Source organism: Melanaphis sacchari, unplaced genomic scaffold (genome assembly GCF_002803265.2).
Source record: "Melanaphis sacchari strain LSU unplaced genomic scaffold, SCAv2.0 Contig22_pilon_pilon, whole genome shotgun sequence".
In the NCBI taxonomy this organism is placed as follows: Eukaryota; Metazoa; Arthropoda; class Insecta; order Hemiptera; family Aphididae; genus Melanaphis; species Melanaphis sacchari.
Genome location: NW_020271107.1, coordinates 1,766,632 through 1,782,613, shown reverse-complemented (window position 1 = coordinate 1,782,613; position 15,982 = coordinate 1,766,632). Strand labels below are relative to the sequence as shown.

Here is a 15,982-nt window from a genome sequence, read left to right as displayed (position 1 = left end):
TTAATTTCATTCAAATCTGTTTCACGTTTCAAGTCGTGATTCAATATTGTTAGTAATGTCAATAGCAATGTATAATACTTATCTTAGTTCATGGTTAACCTTAAATAATTTTTAAGTAATTTTAAAATATAAAATGATCGTTATATATCTTTAATTACCATATGCACTATATGCAGGCTAACGTTTTTATTACTTTGATATATAAGTTTTTAGTAGAATTTTGGTAATTTATAAAAATATATTTATATTTCGAACTGATCAACGCATTATATATTATAGAATTTTAAAGTTGAACAACGGTGATTAAATCAATACTCACAGATTGCAACTTCTTATTGGTTTTATTCAAAATTTCTAAAATATTTTCTCCCAAAAATACTGTCATCAGAGCACATTCTAGACAGTTTTTGACTTTTTCAACAATCCCTTTGTTTTTCACGTGTAATTGTTTTTTGATTAGTAACATCTAAAATTACGTTCAATACTCTAATGAGTAACTTCCAATTTTTGTTAAGTACCTAACCTACAAGCATCCTTTCTATGTGAATTTTACATTTAAATATTTAATATTAATAGTATACACTAGAGAGCCTAGATAATCTATATATATATATATATATATGTCTAGGCTCTCTAGTATACACTATACTACTAGAAACAATAAAAAAAAAAAATGATTGGCTTCTCACAACTTGCTGCACAACTATCAACTAAATTTAGATAGTACGCAGCGGCAACGCATGGAACACACTCAGTATTTAAGAATTAAAATGTCAACAATGTATTAACGGATTTTTAGAGGAGGTTATATACAATTATTAAAATTTATTTAAAAAAAAGTTCTACATCTACAATATTCTCGTATAGTGTAGTCAAAACATACTTAAATATGACGACTGAAAACAATGTTCTTATATTATACAATGCAAAAATGTCTTAGTATTTTTAGATTAAAATCTAGCGTAAAATTTATAATTAATTATCGACAAAAAAAAGCCAACGGCACGTAGTGTTCCCAAGCGGTCACCCATCCAAGTACTAACTACGCCCGACGTTGCTTAACTTCAGTGATCGGACGAGAACTGGTGTTTTCAACGTGGTATGGTCGTTGGCGATAATAATTAAATACAGTAAGAAAAACCCTCAACAGACGTCTATGGCCTCGAATAGGTACTCCAGGACATTCTCCTAACAGACACTGAAGACTAACCATCAGAAAATGAAAATTACTATTAATATTAATATATTATACTAGACCTCATTAATATTATTCTTTTTTATTTTATTATTCTTTATTATTATCATTATATAAAAAACTAAAATAGTTGTAATAGCACAACATGTGCTGAAACATTTTAAATTAAATAAATAAAAAAAAAAAAAATACCTAATTAATTTAAAATATAAATATAATAATCTATTGTTGTTTACAATTATTTATATAAAAAAAATAATAATATTTAATTTTGTTTTTAATGTAATTATATATCAAGGTTTATATTTTACATAATATATTTATGAGTTATGACTTATATGTAAATAAAATATAAATACTACGTTTTATAAATTATAATCAATTACATCTCATATCTTGAGGGATGTATATGTCGTAGCCACTTGATGAAATGAATCTTTTCATGAAAAGATGATCATTTCATGAAATGGAAACGAATTTTTTACAAAGTTTTTTAGTGTTATTAATATTCATAAAGAAATAACTATAGAGATAATGAACTTGATATTTTGACCAATTATATTTTTCATTTAAATTTTCATGTTACTACTCATAAATCAAAAACCTTAAAAATTATTGGCTAAAAGTCTCTCTATAAGTTGCTCTAAAAAGTAATATAAAATATTTAGGACATTAAGCAAATATTTTTATTTTTTTTTTTGTCAAGTATTTTAAGTTCAAATTTGATAAATTAGAAATTCAAAACAAAAAATATGGTTTTTCTTTAACAATTTTAATTATTTTGTCATTTAATTTTTTATTTAAAAAAAATATTGATCAATGAGATTTGAAGATTTTTATCATTAAGTATGTATATAATAATTTCTATATACAATTCAATTTTCAAAATATGTTGATTAATCTTTTGCTATTTATTCCACAAACTTGTTTACATCATTATAAAGACTTATTATAGGTAATAAGTTATTAACAATAATAAAATATTTTTTTTAAATATAGACTTACACATTGCCTTTTCTTAAAATTACTTTTTGTATATAAGTACAATGATAAATGATTTATCATTGAATTAAAATTTATCACAAATTACAGTGTGGCTAACTCATTTACGAGATATGCTTGACATCTACTATATTTTTTCTTTTTTTTTTTTGTCTCGTGAATTTATATGGGGTAGTAGAAATGAAAAGGCAGAGTGGTAAAATTTATAGTATTTTCTACTAACAAAAGTTAATAATTATTTAGGTTTTGTAGATTAATTTTTAAGAAATTACACATTAATGTTTTTTTAAATGTCAAACTGAGTTAGCTGGTACTATATAGATTCTAAATTTATTTGTTTATTAAGACTCGTGAAGTTGAGATTTTGAATATATAAGTATACATATTACATAATACATAATAATATAAATAATTATTGTAAATCATAGAAAAAAATAAATACTAACTTATTAAGAATACATTGTACCCACATATGCTGTCTACATCTCACTAACATACATTATTGTAAATTTGTGTTTAGCAGAATTCATTTTATGCTGTTTGATTTAATATCAGTCAATTTACCTATTTCCAAATTTAAAGGTAAGAATATTATCTAGAGAAAAGTTTAGACTATTATTTACATATACATTTTAAAGAGAGTTGTGAGCATTTTTAAAATTTTAATATTTTACATAATTATACCTCAGTTTAAAATGAAAATATTGATGTAAACCAAATAATGCTTTAGACAATAATCTTATCTTTAAGTTTTATGATGGGTAAATTGATTCTCATATTAATGCTAACAGCATCATATGGACTCTGTTAAACATAAATTTACTTAATTGTTTATTATTTAGTAAGATGGAGGCAACACATGTGGGTACAACATCCTCTTATATTAGAAGTTATTTAAAAAAAAAAACTCATTTTATAACTTAGTTAAAAGTAATCTAATTTTTTAAACTTAAATACTATAATTAAATATTAATTAACCTAAATAAAAAATAAATTATTTTATAGCTAATATATAGCAAAAATAAGATTTTTTAATACCTTTCAGTCATTTGCTTAAAACATTTTAATAAAATATGATATCATTAAATTCATTATTATTAAAAGTTAGAACACATAAATAAAAATGCATACATAAAATAATTGTCTATTTCAAAAACAATTAATAAAAATATACAAAAAAGATACAAAAGAAAATCATAATTTTTATAAAACAATATTCATATTCACAAACTGCAAACACTTACACTATTTGATAAATCAACTTTGCCTTTCAATGTTTTTTTTTGAAGTCTCTGCAACCAATTTTTTTTTATTTATTTTAAATTTAAATTTTATTCAAATAAACACTAAACTAACATTTACCTTGTTAAATATGTTTGCCATAATTTTATTTGTTTTATATTCTTCTTTTCGTTTTATTTCAATCTTTTTATTTTTGACTTCAGGACACTTGCGATATTTATTTTCAGTCAACTTCCTCATTTCACTTTGACTCATTACACGCTTAACAGCTTAAATAAAAAAAAATCATTATATTTCTTGCTGAAAAAAAAACTAATATAAATTACCTAATGGATTTGGTGGAACTTTATTTTCAATATTATTTGTTATCAGCATTTCTCTTTTTAATTGTTTGCGTTTGTCTCTTAATTTTGTTAAATTAGTTAAGATATTTTGCCTTTCTTCTGCTCGGCAAATATAATCAGGACGATTCGTCATTAAGTATTCCTATAAATTTTAAAAATAAAACTATAAAATTAAAAATATAAAAATATTAATTTAAAAAATACTGATTAAAAAATATTTGTAAGCAATTGATTAAAAATAAACATAAATTAATTCATTTGAATATTTTCAATACTTTTTAGGTTCTTATGAAAAAATGTATACTAATCCAGCTAGAAGAAGTGTCATTGCCCAACAAAAATTAATTCTTATGTGCATCCTCATGAGACACCTAGTCATAGAGATCAATAATTCCACTATGACATGGTATAGATTGTGGATGACAAAATTGTGCATTATCTAACTAGATAGAGTATGTCTACTTATATAATATGACTAATAATAAATATGATTTTCAAGTAATTTAAATTTGTCAATTACCTGTAAACTAGATTTAGGTTTGAATGGGATTTTATTTGTTTGACATGCTACTGATATTGAATGTGTCTGCTGTTTTATTTGATCATTAACCTAAGAAATGAAACAATTTATCTATTAATTTATTCTAACATTTTTTTATCATTGATATAAATCCATACAGCATCTTTTTCTTTTGAACATCTTGAGGTAGGCTTAAATATTATATCATAACTTATAGAACTTTGACTGCTGATTGGTTTTAATTGGCATTCAGTTGTATACGTAACACCAGACTGAGATTTTTTCTTACAATAAGTTTTCAATTTTGTCTCGTTAATTGATTCAGTTTGAGACCATGCAGTTTTAAATTTATTAGTGTTTTGATTTTGTTTCTCTTTAATGCCATGAAGAGTTTTCTCACAACACTTTTTCCAAGAGTTAGGTTCATTTACTAGGATTCCTTTTTTATAATGAACATGGTTACAAATTGTAGCCGAAGATTCAATATCAGTTTCATTACATCTTGATGTGACTGATACAGGTTTAGAAGAAATAGTTGAATCTGTATAAGTTGAAGTAGTTACATCAGAACTTGAATTTGATATTGGTAGTCTTCTTCTGTAAAATTAAAAAAATATATTGAAATATGATCTAAACAAACTATCATAACCTATACTTGGTGAATTTTATAATAGTAAATAGTAAATATTCATCATCTTAAAAATTAAATTAAATAATTTCAAGACACTGCAATAAAATATTTTTATTGTTAAAACTTTTAAATTCTGAGCAATGAATAAATAGAATATACAATGCATTTAGGAAGTTGAAATCAAATATTCTCAGTACTTTTCTTAATATTTAGGGGGAGGGGGGATTAATTCGGAAAAACTGAATTTTTACAGATAATGAATAATTGTAGGTACTTGAATTTTCTTATTAAATGTTAATATTATAATTTACTTTAAACAATATAATTTTCAACTTTTTTTTTAAGTTATTTAAAAACATTTGATACTTAATTTTTGTTTTTTCTCACTAAATGGTTTAAAAAAAAAAAAAAAACGTAACTGGGTTTAAAAAACTTGATAATTTAATGTTTATCATAAGTTTTTATTGGTAGAATTGAAAACATAGTTAAGTGCAATTCTATTAATAATCTTTATGAGTCTAAAATTTTAATTTTAATAAAACTGATTATCATGTAAGCATTTTTGAAGTGGAAGTTTACTTAATAATAATGTAGTAGTTTTAGAAAATTTACTTCAAAAAACTATAATTTATTGTATAATGTGTAAACTTTCTAACCTTAACTTAGCTTTACTGTTTGTTTGTTTCTGCTTATATGTATTCCAATCTTTTTTCAGTTCTTCGTGAGTATTTAATAGCCTGATAAAAATATAAGTATAATTATTTTAAAGTTCAAATAATATTTAGAGGATGCTATACCTGAAATTATTTTCAATAATTTACAAATTACGTATTTTTTAATTATTCATAAAATAAATTATCTAGTTGCATATTGAAATAGAAAATCTTAATTTCTTGAATTGATTAAATTATCATTAAGAAATAATAAGAAATAAATAAATTAAAAACAAACTTTTTCAAATTATTTAAGTGAGATATCTGATTGTTGATCCAAAGCATTTGATTTTCTCTTTCAGTTTTCATGTAATTTGTATGAAACCAAATCATTTGTTTATTAAAATCCTTATTTATATTATTGTAATTGGTCTTACCTATTAGAAAAAATATTTAATTAATTATTATCATTTATAAAAAGAAAATCTCAATATCTTAGTTATAAAACTTACTATGTGTACTATTTTTCGGAATTGATTTTAAGTCTGCATTTTTTTTTGTAGATCCTGATGGTTTTAAATTATCATTTTTACCTATATTTGTTAAATTATTTTCAAATGTACATTGCACACTTTGATTCTTTTGTTTCTGTAACTTCATAATATAAGTATAATTTAAAATGAACCAAAAAATTTGTAATTTTTTTTTTATTATTTAAAGTTGGAAATTACATACTATAATAACACTGTGAAATAAATTTATTTTGAATCTAAAATAAAACTTTTTCCCAAAAAATAGTTATCTCTATAATTATAGATAGTATACTATCTAGAAAAGTTTGATGATAACAATTTATTTTTATTTATAGTTTTTTTATCTTTAATTTTTAATTTTTATAACTTACAGTTCAAATAAAGACATAGGCTTGTTTATTTTATTATTTTTATAATGAGTGTTTAACTAATCAATGAGTAATTTTGAAAATAATATTTTTTACTTAATAATAGACTACTGTTGGAATAAAAGCAATTTAATATCCAAGCTTATTTTACAATGATTTTCATCACATATTTTAAGAGACTAAATCTGAATATATTTGAAATTATTATCTCTCTTTTAACATAAGGAGTAAATCGAAAAAAAAAAAATGTAAAATTGATTTTTTGTCAACAATTTAGATAGCTTGAAAAATTATTTCAAAAAACTAGCTTTTTTTAAAATTGTTATGTTTAATATAATGCTGAATATAACAAAAGAAATTGATTTTATTGATTTTGTTTATTTTTTAAGTTTTACAAAAAACAAAAAAAAATTAATTTTTTTATAAATGAGGGTATTTTCAATAAAAAAAAGTTGTTTTGTGTAGTAAGCATTTAAATGCTAAATATGATATATCAAATGTTGACCATAATATTTAGTTATGTCAGTTATTAGACACCTAAAGTATAAAACAAATAATTTATTAAAATATAACTTAAAAATGTATCATACAACTTACATTTGTTGAAGTGTACAATTTTTTTGTTTTACATTTTTTTAAATTGATATGCCTCCCAGAGTCCAAAGAAGATTCATCATATTTAGAATCGACATCATCACCATACCGCGAAGAAGTTATTGGTGATGTAAATGTAATTGTACTGGAATAATTATCTAAAAAGTTCCATTTATAAGACAAATGTTAGGTTATTACTTAACAATTATTTTACTTGTTGGATTGTTGACAATTGTATTAGCAGTATTAGATGTTTGAGAGGTAAAATCTTGTCTGATAGGAGTATGAGGAGTATGATCAGTATCTGATGGACTTTTTAATGATGAATTATTATCTTTATCTTTTTGAACATAATTTTTTAGAAAACTCTCAATAATTTCTTTAAAAATCTCTTTTCTTTGAAGTTCATTCGTTAAACCATTTTTTTTCATTGCCTCAACCAGCATCTTAGTGCTTTGTTTAATTTCTTTATCTGAATAGTCTTCTTGTTCATCATTTCTAGTATTGTAATATGAATTACCCGGTAAGTATTCAAAGCTATTTACTCGATCTGTAGTATTATTTGTTGAATCGTGGAATTCTTTAGCCACCCAAGATCCAGCAGTGTCAGCACTTCCCAAGGTACTATTAGACTCTTTACTACTCTCTGTTGATTTTTGTCCTCTGTTGGAATTAATGCTTAATTTTTCAAACCTTTTTTCTTGCTGTTTGAAAATCAAACTGACATTTTTTTCATTTAATTTATTGATACAATCTGTTTTTAAAGATTCTAATTTGTGAACTACTGTTGACACTGAAAGAGACGAAGCCATTGGTGATCGGCATTTAGGTAGAGTGTCACTTTTTTCAGCTGTAAATTTCAATACATCTAATGAACTAGATTTTTTTTCTCTAGATAATTCTATTTCGTTCAGATTAACCAATGAATTACTTTTGGTTTTTGTACAAATTTTTCGAGGACAATCAATTGGGGTTGAGTTGGTATTATAGACAAGGCTACTCACTGCAATTCTTTCAATTGTACTCATATCTTGACTCTGGTGTTGAGATGTAATATCATACCCCACATCGGCTCCACTATCCCATTCAAGTGGTCTTACGGAGCAAACACTGGATGGAGATGAGGCATTCAATTGTTTTGGGACTTCCAATAAACTTTGATCACTGTCTGTGAGATACATGTCTTGTTGAGATATATCATTGGTGGTCATATTATCAACATTCATCGTATTTATTACTACATTGTTGGTTAAAGAAATTGTTGATCCTAAATTATTATCATTCACGGTTGCATTTTCGTCGTTGATACTGTTAATACTGCACGGAGAGACCATTCTGTCTGAAATAATACTTTCAAAATCTGAAGGATCCGACATTTTTAGATCGAAATTTAAAAAAATCCAAGTAAAGAGTTTATTAAGTGGCGAATATTTTTAATTTTCATGAATAACTGCACACTGTAAAATCACTACTTAGTACTTACCAAATCAAATTCAAAAGTATTAATTATTGAGTACTGAACTGTTAAGTTTAACATATTATAATTTTTACTCATAACTCATAAGTTCTGTTTTAATTTTTAAGTGCTCTTAACAGTCTTAACTGTCGTTAACTCGCGTATTATTTTTTAAACGATGATAATAAGAATGATAAGACTTGTTTATACCATGAACTAAGATGTGAACTGGAAGTTAAATGCACAGATATTATATCTGTGGTTAAATGTGACTGTTATCAGCGTTATCACAAGAGCCAAACCTGAAACCATTGAAGAAAGATTAAAGGCAATAGGGCGTAGGTACTAAGTACATTTAAACATTTTTCAATAAATGTCAAAAAAAATTATTCACCGGGTAAAAATTCTTGAAAATAATAAAATATTATACAAGAACTCACAATAGCTGTTCTTATAGCTAGGTTATAGCTATAAAATAGAATAGAATCTTATAGCTGCATTTAAATACTATAAATGTATAGGTTCAATTTTCTTTTTATACACGCATTTAAAGAAGACAAAATCTTATAAAAAAATAACTAGGTATTTTTTAATTAAAATTTATGAAAACTTTTCTTTTTATAACTAAGGTAAAACAATTTTAAACGAAATTCTTACTCAGTGGTATCATTTAATTCAAATTAAACGCACACATAATAGTAACTCACTCGGCACCTAATGTACAGCAAAACAGACATTACCCACTTGCCTACTTTTTTTTATACTTGAATCATGTGTTTTGTAGCTTGGAAAGCATGACTCTAAACAATTAAAACTTTCCAGAAAAAAAAACGCCTCAATTCTAAATGCTTTTAAGTATTTTAATTCGACTTTGAAAATTATCCTAGATTTTATTTAATTATAACACAATAACAAAAATTGTTGGATGTCTTCTTAACAACGTTAAAATACTTCTTTTTTTTTGTTATTATTATTTTCAGCATAATTACAGTAATAACAATAATAATATTAAGAGCTGATACGTATACCAATTGAGCTAAGTTCGTATCTGGTATACGGAGTTCCTACAGATAAATACAATACTAATTTATAGCAATAATGTATACAATTTCTTGTGGGTATAGTTAAAAAAGTTCACTTAATTTTTTAGATACTCAATAGCATTTATTAATTTATATAATCAATATAAATACCAAAGTTTCCTTAATTATTTATATTTACAAATAATTTGATTTATAAACGTATTCTCATCAAGATCATTAACTATTCTACTATTTTTTTTTTTTTTTTTATATGAGTTTTATTTATTATATCATTGGATTTTACATTAACACTGATTTATGTTTATGTTTGTTCTATTTGTACCTCCCCAACATATTATAGGTACCATATAATAAAATTGAATTACACAATGTCATATAAACTTGTCTTATAACTACATTATTTAAAAACGAATTTTGTAACATAGAGTAGTCAAACTTCTCATTTTATTTTTAACATTCTGTATATGGTTTGACCACTTTAGATTAAATCTATCGATACTTATAGTTATAAGTTATAACCAATTTATTAAATATAATATACCCAATACAGCTTAACTACTAACATTATAATACTTTCCAATTCTATGGATATTTTCAAAAATACCTATGTAACTAATCGCAAAACCTGACAACACTAAATATGCAAAGGATCCTCCCCCTCCCAAACCTCTTACAGACTGATTTAATATTATAGGCTTTAGTGATAAGTCCCATACATTCTGTATTTTAAATACTAGAAAAACTTTTCGCTAATGGTTCCACAGATAGACCAATACACTGTGGTTTGTGGCTAATAAGATTTTTCTAAATATGTAATTTAAGTTCTAGGTCTCTCATAGTACGATGTATTGAGCTTAATGAATTATCGAAATTATTTGTTTATCACTTGAAATAAAACTATACCAAACTTGTGCTTTTATAGATGTTTCTCAAACCTTCAACTGGATCTGGCATTAAGACAGAACCCTTTTTAAACTTAGAAAATGTTTTCCTTTTCTTTATGATTCTGAATCAAAACATACCTAATTGATTGACACTTCCACAATCAGTATAGCTCTTTGATTTAAAAATGTTCTAAATCTAGTATTTTCTCCCTTGCTTTATAATATCTTAACTAACCTATTGCGCAACAACCAAGCAAACTATATTATGACAGATTATATCAATGACTAACTCATCATTTCTATTAATGAAAATCTTCTAATTACTTTATCTGGGTATCCTATAAATTTTACTTAATCTCATGTTCAATATATTCTACAAAATGACAAACTCAAATAATTCAAAGTAAATCAATCTATGTATCATCTATACCCAATCAATCTATATATGTTACGTCATAGTCCTACTGTTACCTTAATTAATGTTATGATTATTAAGTCCATTAAGGTCAAGTACTTGAGACTTAACCTAGATAGACAATTGACATGAAATAACCATATTACCATATTCAAATAAAAAGACTGGGTTATATGCGAAAGGTTTGGTATGTTTAATCATCGTTCATCTACAAATAAAAGGGCCCACTAAATTAAAAATCAAATCACTAATTTAAAAAATTCTCCTTATGACATACCAAAATATCTAGTACAAATGAAATTCAAGTGTTCCAAAATATAATATACTTTATTTATACTTTGATTACTGTAATAATTTGTCATAATAGATTTCCAACCTAACTCAGCTTACTAAAATCAAAATGAATTATTACTGAAAAAGAAATACAATATCACTTATTTTATATCTACTATCATTTAGAAAGATATTATTTATTTCTTCAGTAAAATAAAATCTATTGCTAATAAAAAAAAATAGTTAACACGTCTATCAATCACAAAAAAAAAGAAACACTTAAATTCAATATTTAGTAATGTAAACATTAATAAATGAGTAAGATGCTGTAATACTGTGATTAAGTAACAAATGAAATGTATTTAGTATAGATTTTTTCTTAAAACATTACTATAGTTGCACCAATCAGTAAAAGATATTAAAGTAGGTATCATAAAAAAAATTCAAATTTATCTTTGATTTACACATGAAAAAATAATTTTATTTGTAAAAGTAATAAAAATTTGTTATGTAATTAATGTATTCATATAATTTTACTACATAAATTAAAATAAATAGTCAATATTTGAATATTATTTGTTTTTTTAATGTTTTTATTTCTAAACATTTATTTATACAATTATATACCAGTAATTTATATTTTGGACGATAATAAGAATTTATAGTAAAAATATTAAGTTAAAAGTCTAATAAAGTAAAATAGTAATGAATCATAAAAAAAGGGTATTTTCTTCTATACATTTTTGGCATAAACCAAACAAGTTTGACATCAAACACCATAAACTATTATAAAAATATTGATAATTACATTATATGAAGGTGAAAATTCAGTAACCATTCCAAACTTTTGAGGCATAATAAAATATATTAGCCAAATTAAATTTATTATATTAAATTATCATAAAAAAATTATCTGTACAATAAATTTTCTTATTTAGTTCGATATATATATAAATACACATTATCATTAGATACATCACAATTTCGGTTGAGAATCAGGTGGTTTAGGTTCATTGGTGTCAGTTCTATCTCTTTTATGTCGTTTTTCTTTTTTGTATTGTGCTTTCTTAATAAATTTTTCCCAATTTCTGTGATTAAGTTTGGAAAAATCATCAATTTTGGCAATTTCATATAAATACACAGATAAATGTAATAATTCTTTGTCCATTTCCCAATTCAGGTGGGCTTCTCTAAATGGACGAATCTTTAGACCGTTTTTTGGATTCATCAAAAAATTTCGACGAATATCATCAAACATAATTGTATTATGTTTATTATAGTTTTCTGGAAACTTACCCCATATTACACCTAATGGTTTTACCTTTGAACGTATAAAAAATAAACAAGTTAAAAAAATATCAATTTTAATAATATAAATTATAATTAAACTTACAGAAACTACTCCATACTTAGGAGTATGTACAGTAATCATAGCAGCATTATCTAAGTAGAACATTATTTTGTATGCAGCATTATTGGCTACGTTTAGAACAGCCATTTTACGTTCTATCCAACGCATATCAGTTGCTGACCAAATTACAATATCATAATTCTACATAAATCAAAATACTATTAATTTTATAATAAGGAATTAAAAAACAGTAAAAACAAAAAAAATTTACTTCATAGGCAGATTCTAAAAAATCATGTAAATATGGTCTCATAAGTTCTATTCCACTTTCTGCTGCTGATCTGTGATCAAACAGAGTATAATCAATATCAAGAACCAAAAGTTTTTTACCAGGTCTAGGATCATTGAGCATTTTAATCTATTAAAATTAAAAAATATTTATGAAAAATTCATCAAATATTTACTAAAAATAAATAAAATTACCTCATAATTATCAACCCTATTTTGAACTTTGGCTAAATGTATTTCCATTTTATCTACACGTTCTTCATCAAACTCTTCTGAATCATAGCTTTTACATTTTCTGCCTTTTTCTCTTTTAGGTGGAACCACACTAGCTTCTGCAATGTCTTCTTCTTTTGAACCAACCATCATAATTTTAGTACCTGATTTAATATTTATTGCATTCAACAAACATTCATCTGGAGCCATTTTACCTAAGACAAAATTACTATTTTATTGCTTATAATAAAACAAATGAAATAATTGTAAGAATATATAATTAATGAAATATATTGACAACATTTATTATTAATAAGATAAGGCAAATTTATACTCGAAATCATTTAAGTTAAAGAACAATAATTATTAGGTGTAATGAAAGTACAGATTTTTAAATCAAAAAAATTTTGATATACAATTTTAATATTCAATAAAAAAAAATCTAAAAATATTTTACAAATATATTTTTTTAATAAGAGTAATTATTTTTATTTTTTAAAATTATATACAGTGTTTTGTATTTTTTTTTTGAAAATTGTTTAACTCCTTAAATATTTTAAAATAAATAACACAATATCTGTTCACAAAATGAATTTCCTGTTAACTTTATACAAAACTTACAAAATTGCATATTATACTCAATAACAATATGCAAAAATCTAGAATTCCAGACCCTTCATAAAACATATACATAATAAAATAAAATAAAATAAAATGGAAGTAAATTCCTATCCTATAATTGAGAACTGGAACCAAATAGTTTCATGTTTCCTGGTTAAAAGATAATAATTGAGAAATTAGCAAAAAACATATAGATTGGATGTTATCACTTTTAACTAGTATACATATTCTTTTGAGAACTCTTAGATTATTGAAATTACCATTGATCAATTTTATTGAAAAATCTTTTTTTAAATAATCTATTTTTAACTTTGGATAGGAGAATAATGTTAAGATACTAGCAACAGGTGTTATCGTGGTTTATATGAAATATTATTTTTAGGATGAAACCTACTAAATGTAATAATAATTTTTTTTATCTCAAAGCTAATTAAAATATTTACAATCCATCATTATGTGATTAAAAATAGATAAATTGAGAGAGAGAGAGAGATAATCAAATATTTGTAAGGTCAGTAAATACAATTTCAGTAAAAATTCAAACTGTTTCAAGATTATCATGTTATCAAGAACAATACTGTTTGGATAGGTTTAAGCATTTAGTTTAATATTGATTGCTTTAAACTTCAAAGTAGGATTTTTAAGTTAGTGATAATATGTGAAGCAATTTGTAAATTGTTTTATAATTATTATTAACACTATATATTATTTAGTTTAATTGATATTAACTTCTTTTATAAATATTGACAGTCATATAAAACTATAGCAAAAAATAATAAAAATAAAAATTGCTCATATATATTTTTTTACTTTTGGTTAATCAATGCTTTTATTTTCATAAATATATAGTTTCAAATAAAAAATTTCATACATAGTAAAAAAAATAAAAAAAATAGATCTAGTAGTTCACAAATACTTTAAAATGTGTAAATAATATTCTGATATAAAATATTGAAAAAAGTTGTTTTAAAGTAATGGTTGAAATTGTTTTAAATTAAAAGTTTAAATTTTGATAATGTTTTTTGAAATAATTAGGTTTTTTCTAAGTTTCAAAATTATTTTAATTAAAATTTAAATATTATTTTAATTTACTTAATAAATTAGAAGAAATCAATATTAGTTTAAATGTTTGATTTTTAGATTATTTAGTTTCAATTAAAATAAATTTGGTAAAAATAAAAGTCATAACGGATTAGTGGTTAAAAAAAAAAAAAAAAAATCTATTTTGAGCCCTGTTTTATATATTATAACTATTACATTACAGGTACATTGAAATTAGGATAAAAAAATAATTATACTAATAATAGGTACACACTGTTTGTAACTACCTACATATTAATATACTATGTTATTAGTATATGAGTATTAATGATAACTCCATACCTACTTAATAAAAAAACGTTAATTTTTATAGGAATTTCTAATTTTTTTATTTTACCTAGGTAATCATGAAATTTCACGAAAAAAAACAATTCCCTTTATATTAAATGACATAAAACCTACCTAATAAATAAATAAAAAAATGGTATAAATCTAAAAATTTCGAAGGGGTGCTAAACTATATTTGTTCCTCAAGAAATTGTCTATTACTATAATAAGTAACAATTACATAAATTAAAATACTAATATATTGAAAATTCGAGATAATTGAAGAAAAATAAATACTTATGTGTTTATATACATTGCAAATTTTTCAAAAAAATGTACACATATTATACCTGAAATCCTTAAATTGATAAGTTTTTGTCTTTCTGGCCTCACGCCAGTACATTTAAATATCTCTTCTTTCAACGTTTTCACATCACTGTCTGTATTCAAACTTTTTACATCATAATCGTTACCATTCCATTTAATTACAATGTCTAACGAACTGATCGAAGACTGCTCTTCGCATTCCATATTTTTAGCTAGAGTGACCAACGACGGAGCTATCATTTGAAAATTATCGTCAGCGCAATTTCTTTCTGAGAAATGAGAATGAATTTTGTGATTTCAAATCATTTTAATCGAATTAACATGCTGCCGAAAGCGGTACATACGACGAATACAAAACCAAAACAAAATGTTGTAGAACAATTAGCACAACACAAATACACAATAAATCTGAAATTTGTTATTGTGATTTGTGATAACTTTATTACAATATTCATAAAGATTGCTGCAAGTAGGTACACAAGATAGTGTACAGTGCAGACATTAAGCAACATTAAGTGATATTTTTAAACTAAAGTAAAAAAAATAAATTCGAATTGACAAGTTCATCAGAAATCATGCAAATAGAATCAAATATCAATTAATATTTTCATTTTTAAAATTAATGCAAATATCGGATCAAAAATTACTACAAAATAAAATA

At 23.7% G+C, this 15,982-nt stretch overlaps 2 protein-coding genes and 1 non-coding gene across 5 annotated transcripts; all 3 read right to left on the bottom strand.

The window, feature by feature from the left end:
• Positions 1 to 994: 994 nt before the first annotated feature.
• LOC112594506 lies at positions 995 to 1,113 on the bottom strand. Its single transcript, XR_003114658.1, has one exon. It is a non-coding gene; the product is annotated as a 5S ribosomal RNA (ribosomal RNA).
• A 2,267-nt stretch (positions 1,114 to 3,380) lies between these two features.
• On the bottom strand, positions 3,381 to 8,668 carry LOC112594454 (sca1 complex protein phr-like). 3 transcript variants are annotated; one of them, XM_025339244.1, is made up of 11 exons: positions 8,324 to 8,411; positions 7,297 to 8,250; positions 7,086 to 7,240; positions 6,100 to 6,241; positions 5,886 to 6,024; positions 5,591 to 5,671; positions 4,462 to 4,900; positions 4,304 to 4,393; positions 3,766 to 3,925; positions 3,560 to 3,708; positions 3,381 to 3,489 (listed from the first exon to the last, which is right to left on the bottom strand). In XM_025339244.1, exons 2-11 carry the CDS (start codon positions 8,108 to 8,110, stop codon positions 3,421 to 3,423), a joined length of 2,238 nt encoding a protein of 745 aa, XP_025195029.1. In that variant the 5' UTR covers positions 8,111 to 8,250; positions 8,324 to 8,411; the 3' UTR covers positions 3,381 to 3,420. The 3 variants fall into 3 exon arrangements, with proteins under 3 accessions (XP_025195029.1, XP_025195027.1, XP_025195028.1); XM_025339242.1 differs by having other exon boundaries at positions 7,297 to 8,668; XM_025339243.1 differs by having other exon boundaries at positions 6,100 to 6,235; positions 7,297 to 8,668.
• Positions 8,669 to 11,898: 3,230 nt separating this feature from the next.
• LOC112594385 (ubiquitin-like domain-containing CTD phosphatase 1) lies at positions 11,899 to 15,745 on the bottom strand. Its single transcript, XM_025339143.1, has 5 exons — positions 15,345 to 15,745; positions 12,988 to 13,220; positions 12,776 to 12,922; positions 12,547 to 12,705; positions 11,899 to 12,474 (listed from the first exon to the last, which is right to left on the bottom strand). The coding sequence occupies exons 1-5, from the start codon at positions 15,559 to 15,561 to the stop codon at positions 12,130 to 12,132; spliced, it is 1,101 nt and encodes a 366-aa protein (XP_025194928.1). The 5' UTR covers positions 15,562 to 15,745; the 3' UTR covers positions 11,899 to 12,129.
• Between the last annotated feature and the right edge of the window lie 237 nt (positions 15,746 to 15,982).

Excerpts from the sequence above, each read along its gene's own strand:
- LOC112594454 (XM_025339242.1), bottom strand. The coding sequence starts at position 8,458 with ATGTCGGATCCTTCAGATTTTGAAAGTATTATTTCAGACAGAATGGTC. Across the intron at positions 7,241-7,296 it reads AATTGTCAACAATCCAACAA|ATAATTATTCCAGTACAATT; the intron begins GTAAAATAATTG and ends GGAACTTTTTAG. Across the intron at positions 3,490-3,559 it reads TGGCAAACATATTTAACAAG|AGACTTCAAAAAAAAACATT; the intron begins GTAAATGTTAGT and ends AATTGGTTGCAG.
- LOC112594385 (XM_025339143.1), bottom strand. The coding sequence starts at position 15,561 with ATGATAGCTCCGTCGTTGGTCACTCTAGCTAAAAATATGGAATGCGAA. Across the intron at positions 13,221-15,344 it reads TATCAATTTAAGGATTTCAG|GTAAAATGGCTCCAGATGAA; the intron begins GTATAATATGTG and ends ATTTTGTCTTAG. Across the intron at positions 12,923-12,987 it reads ATAGGGTTGATAATTATGAG|ATTAAAATGCTCAATGATCC; the intron begins GTAATTTTATTT and ends TAATTTTAATAG.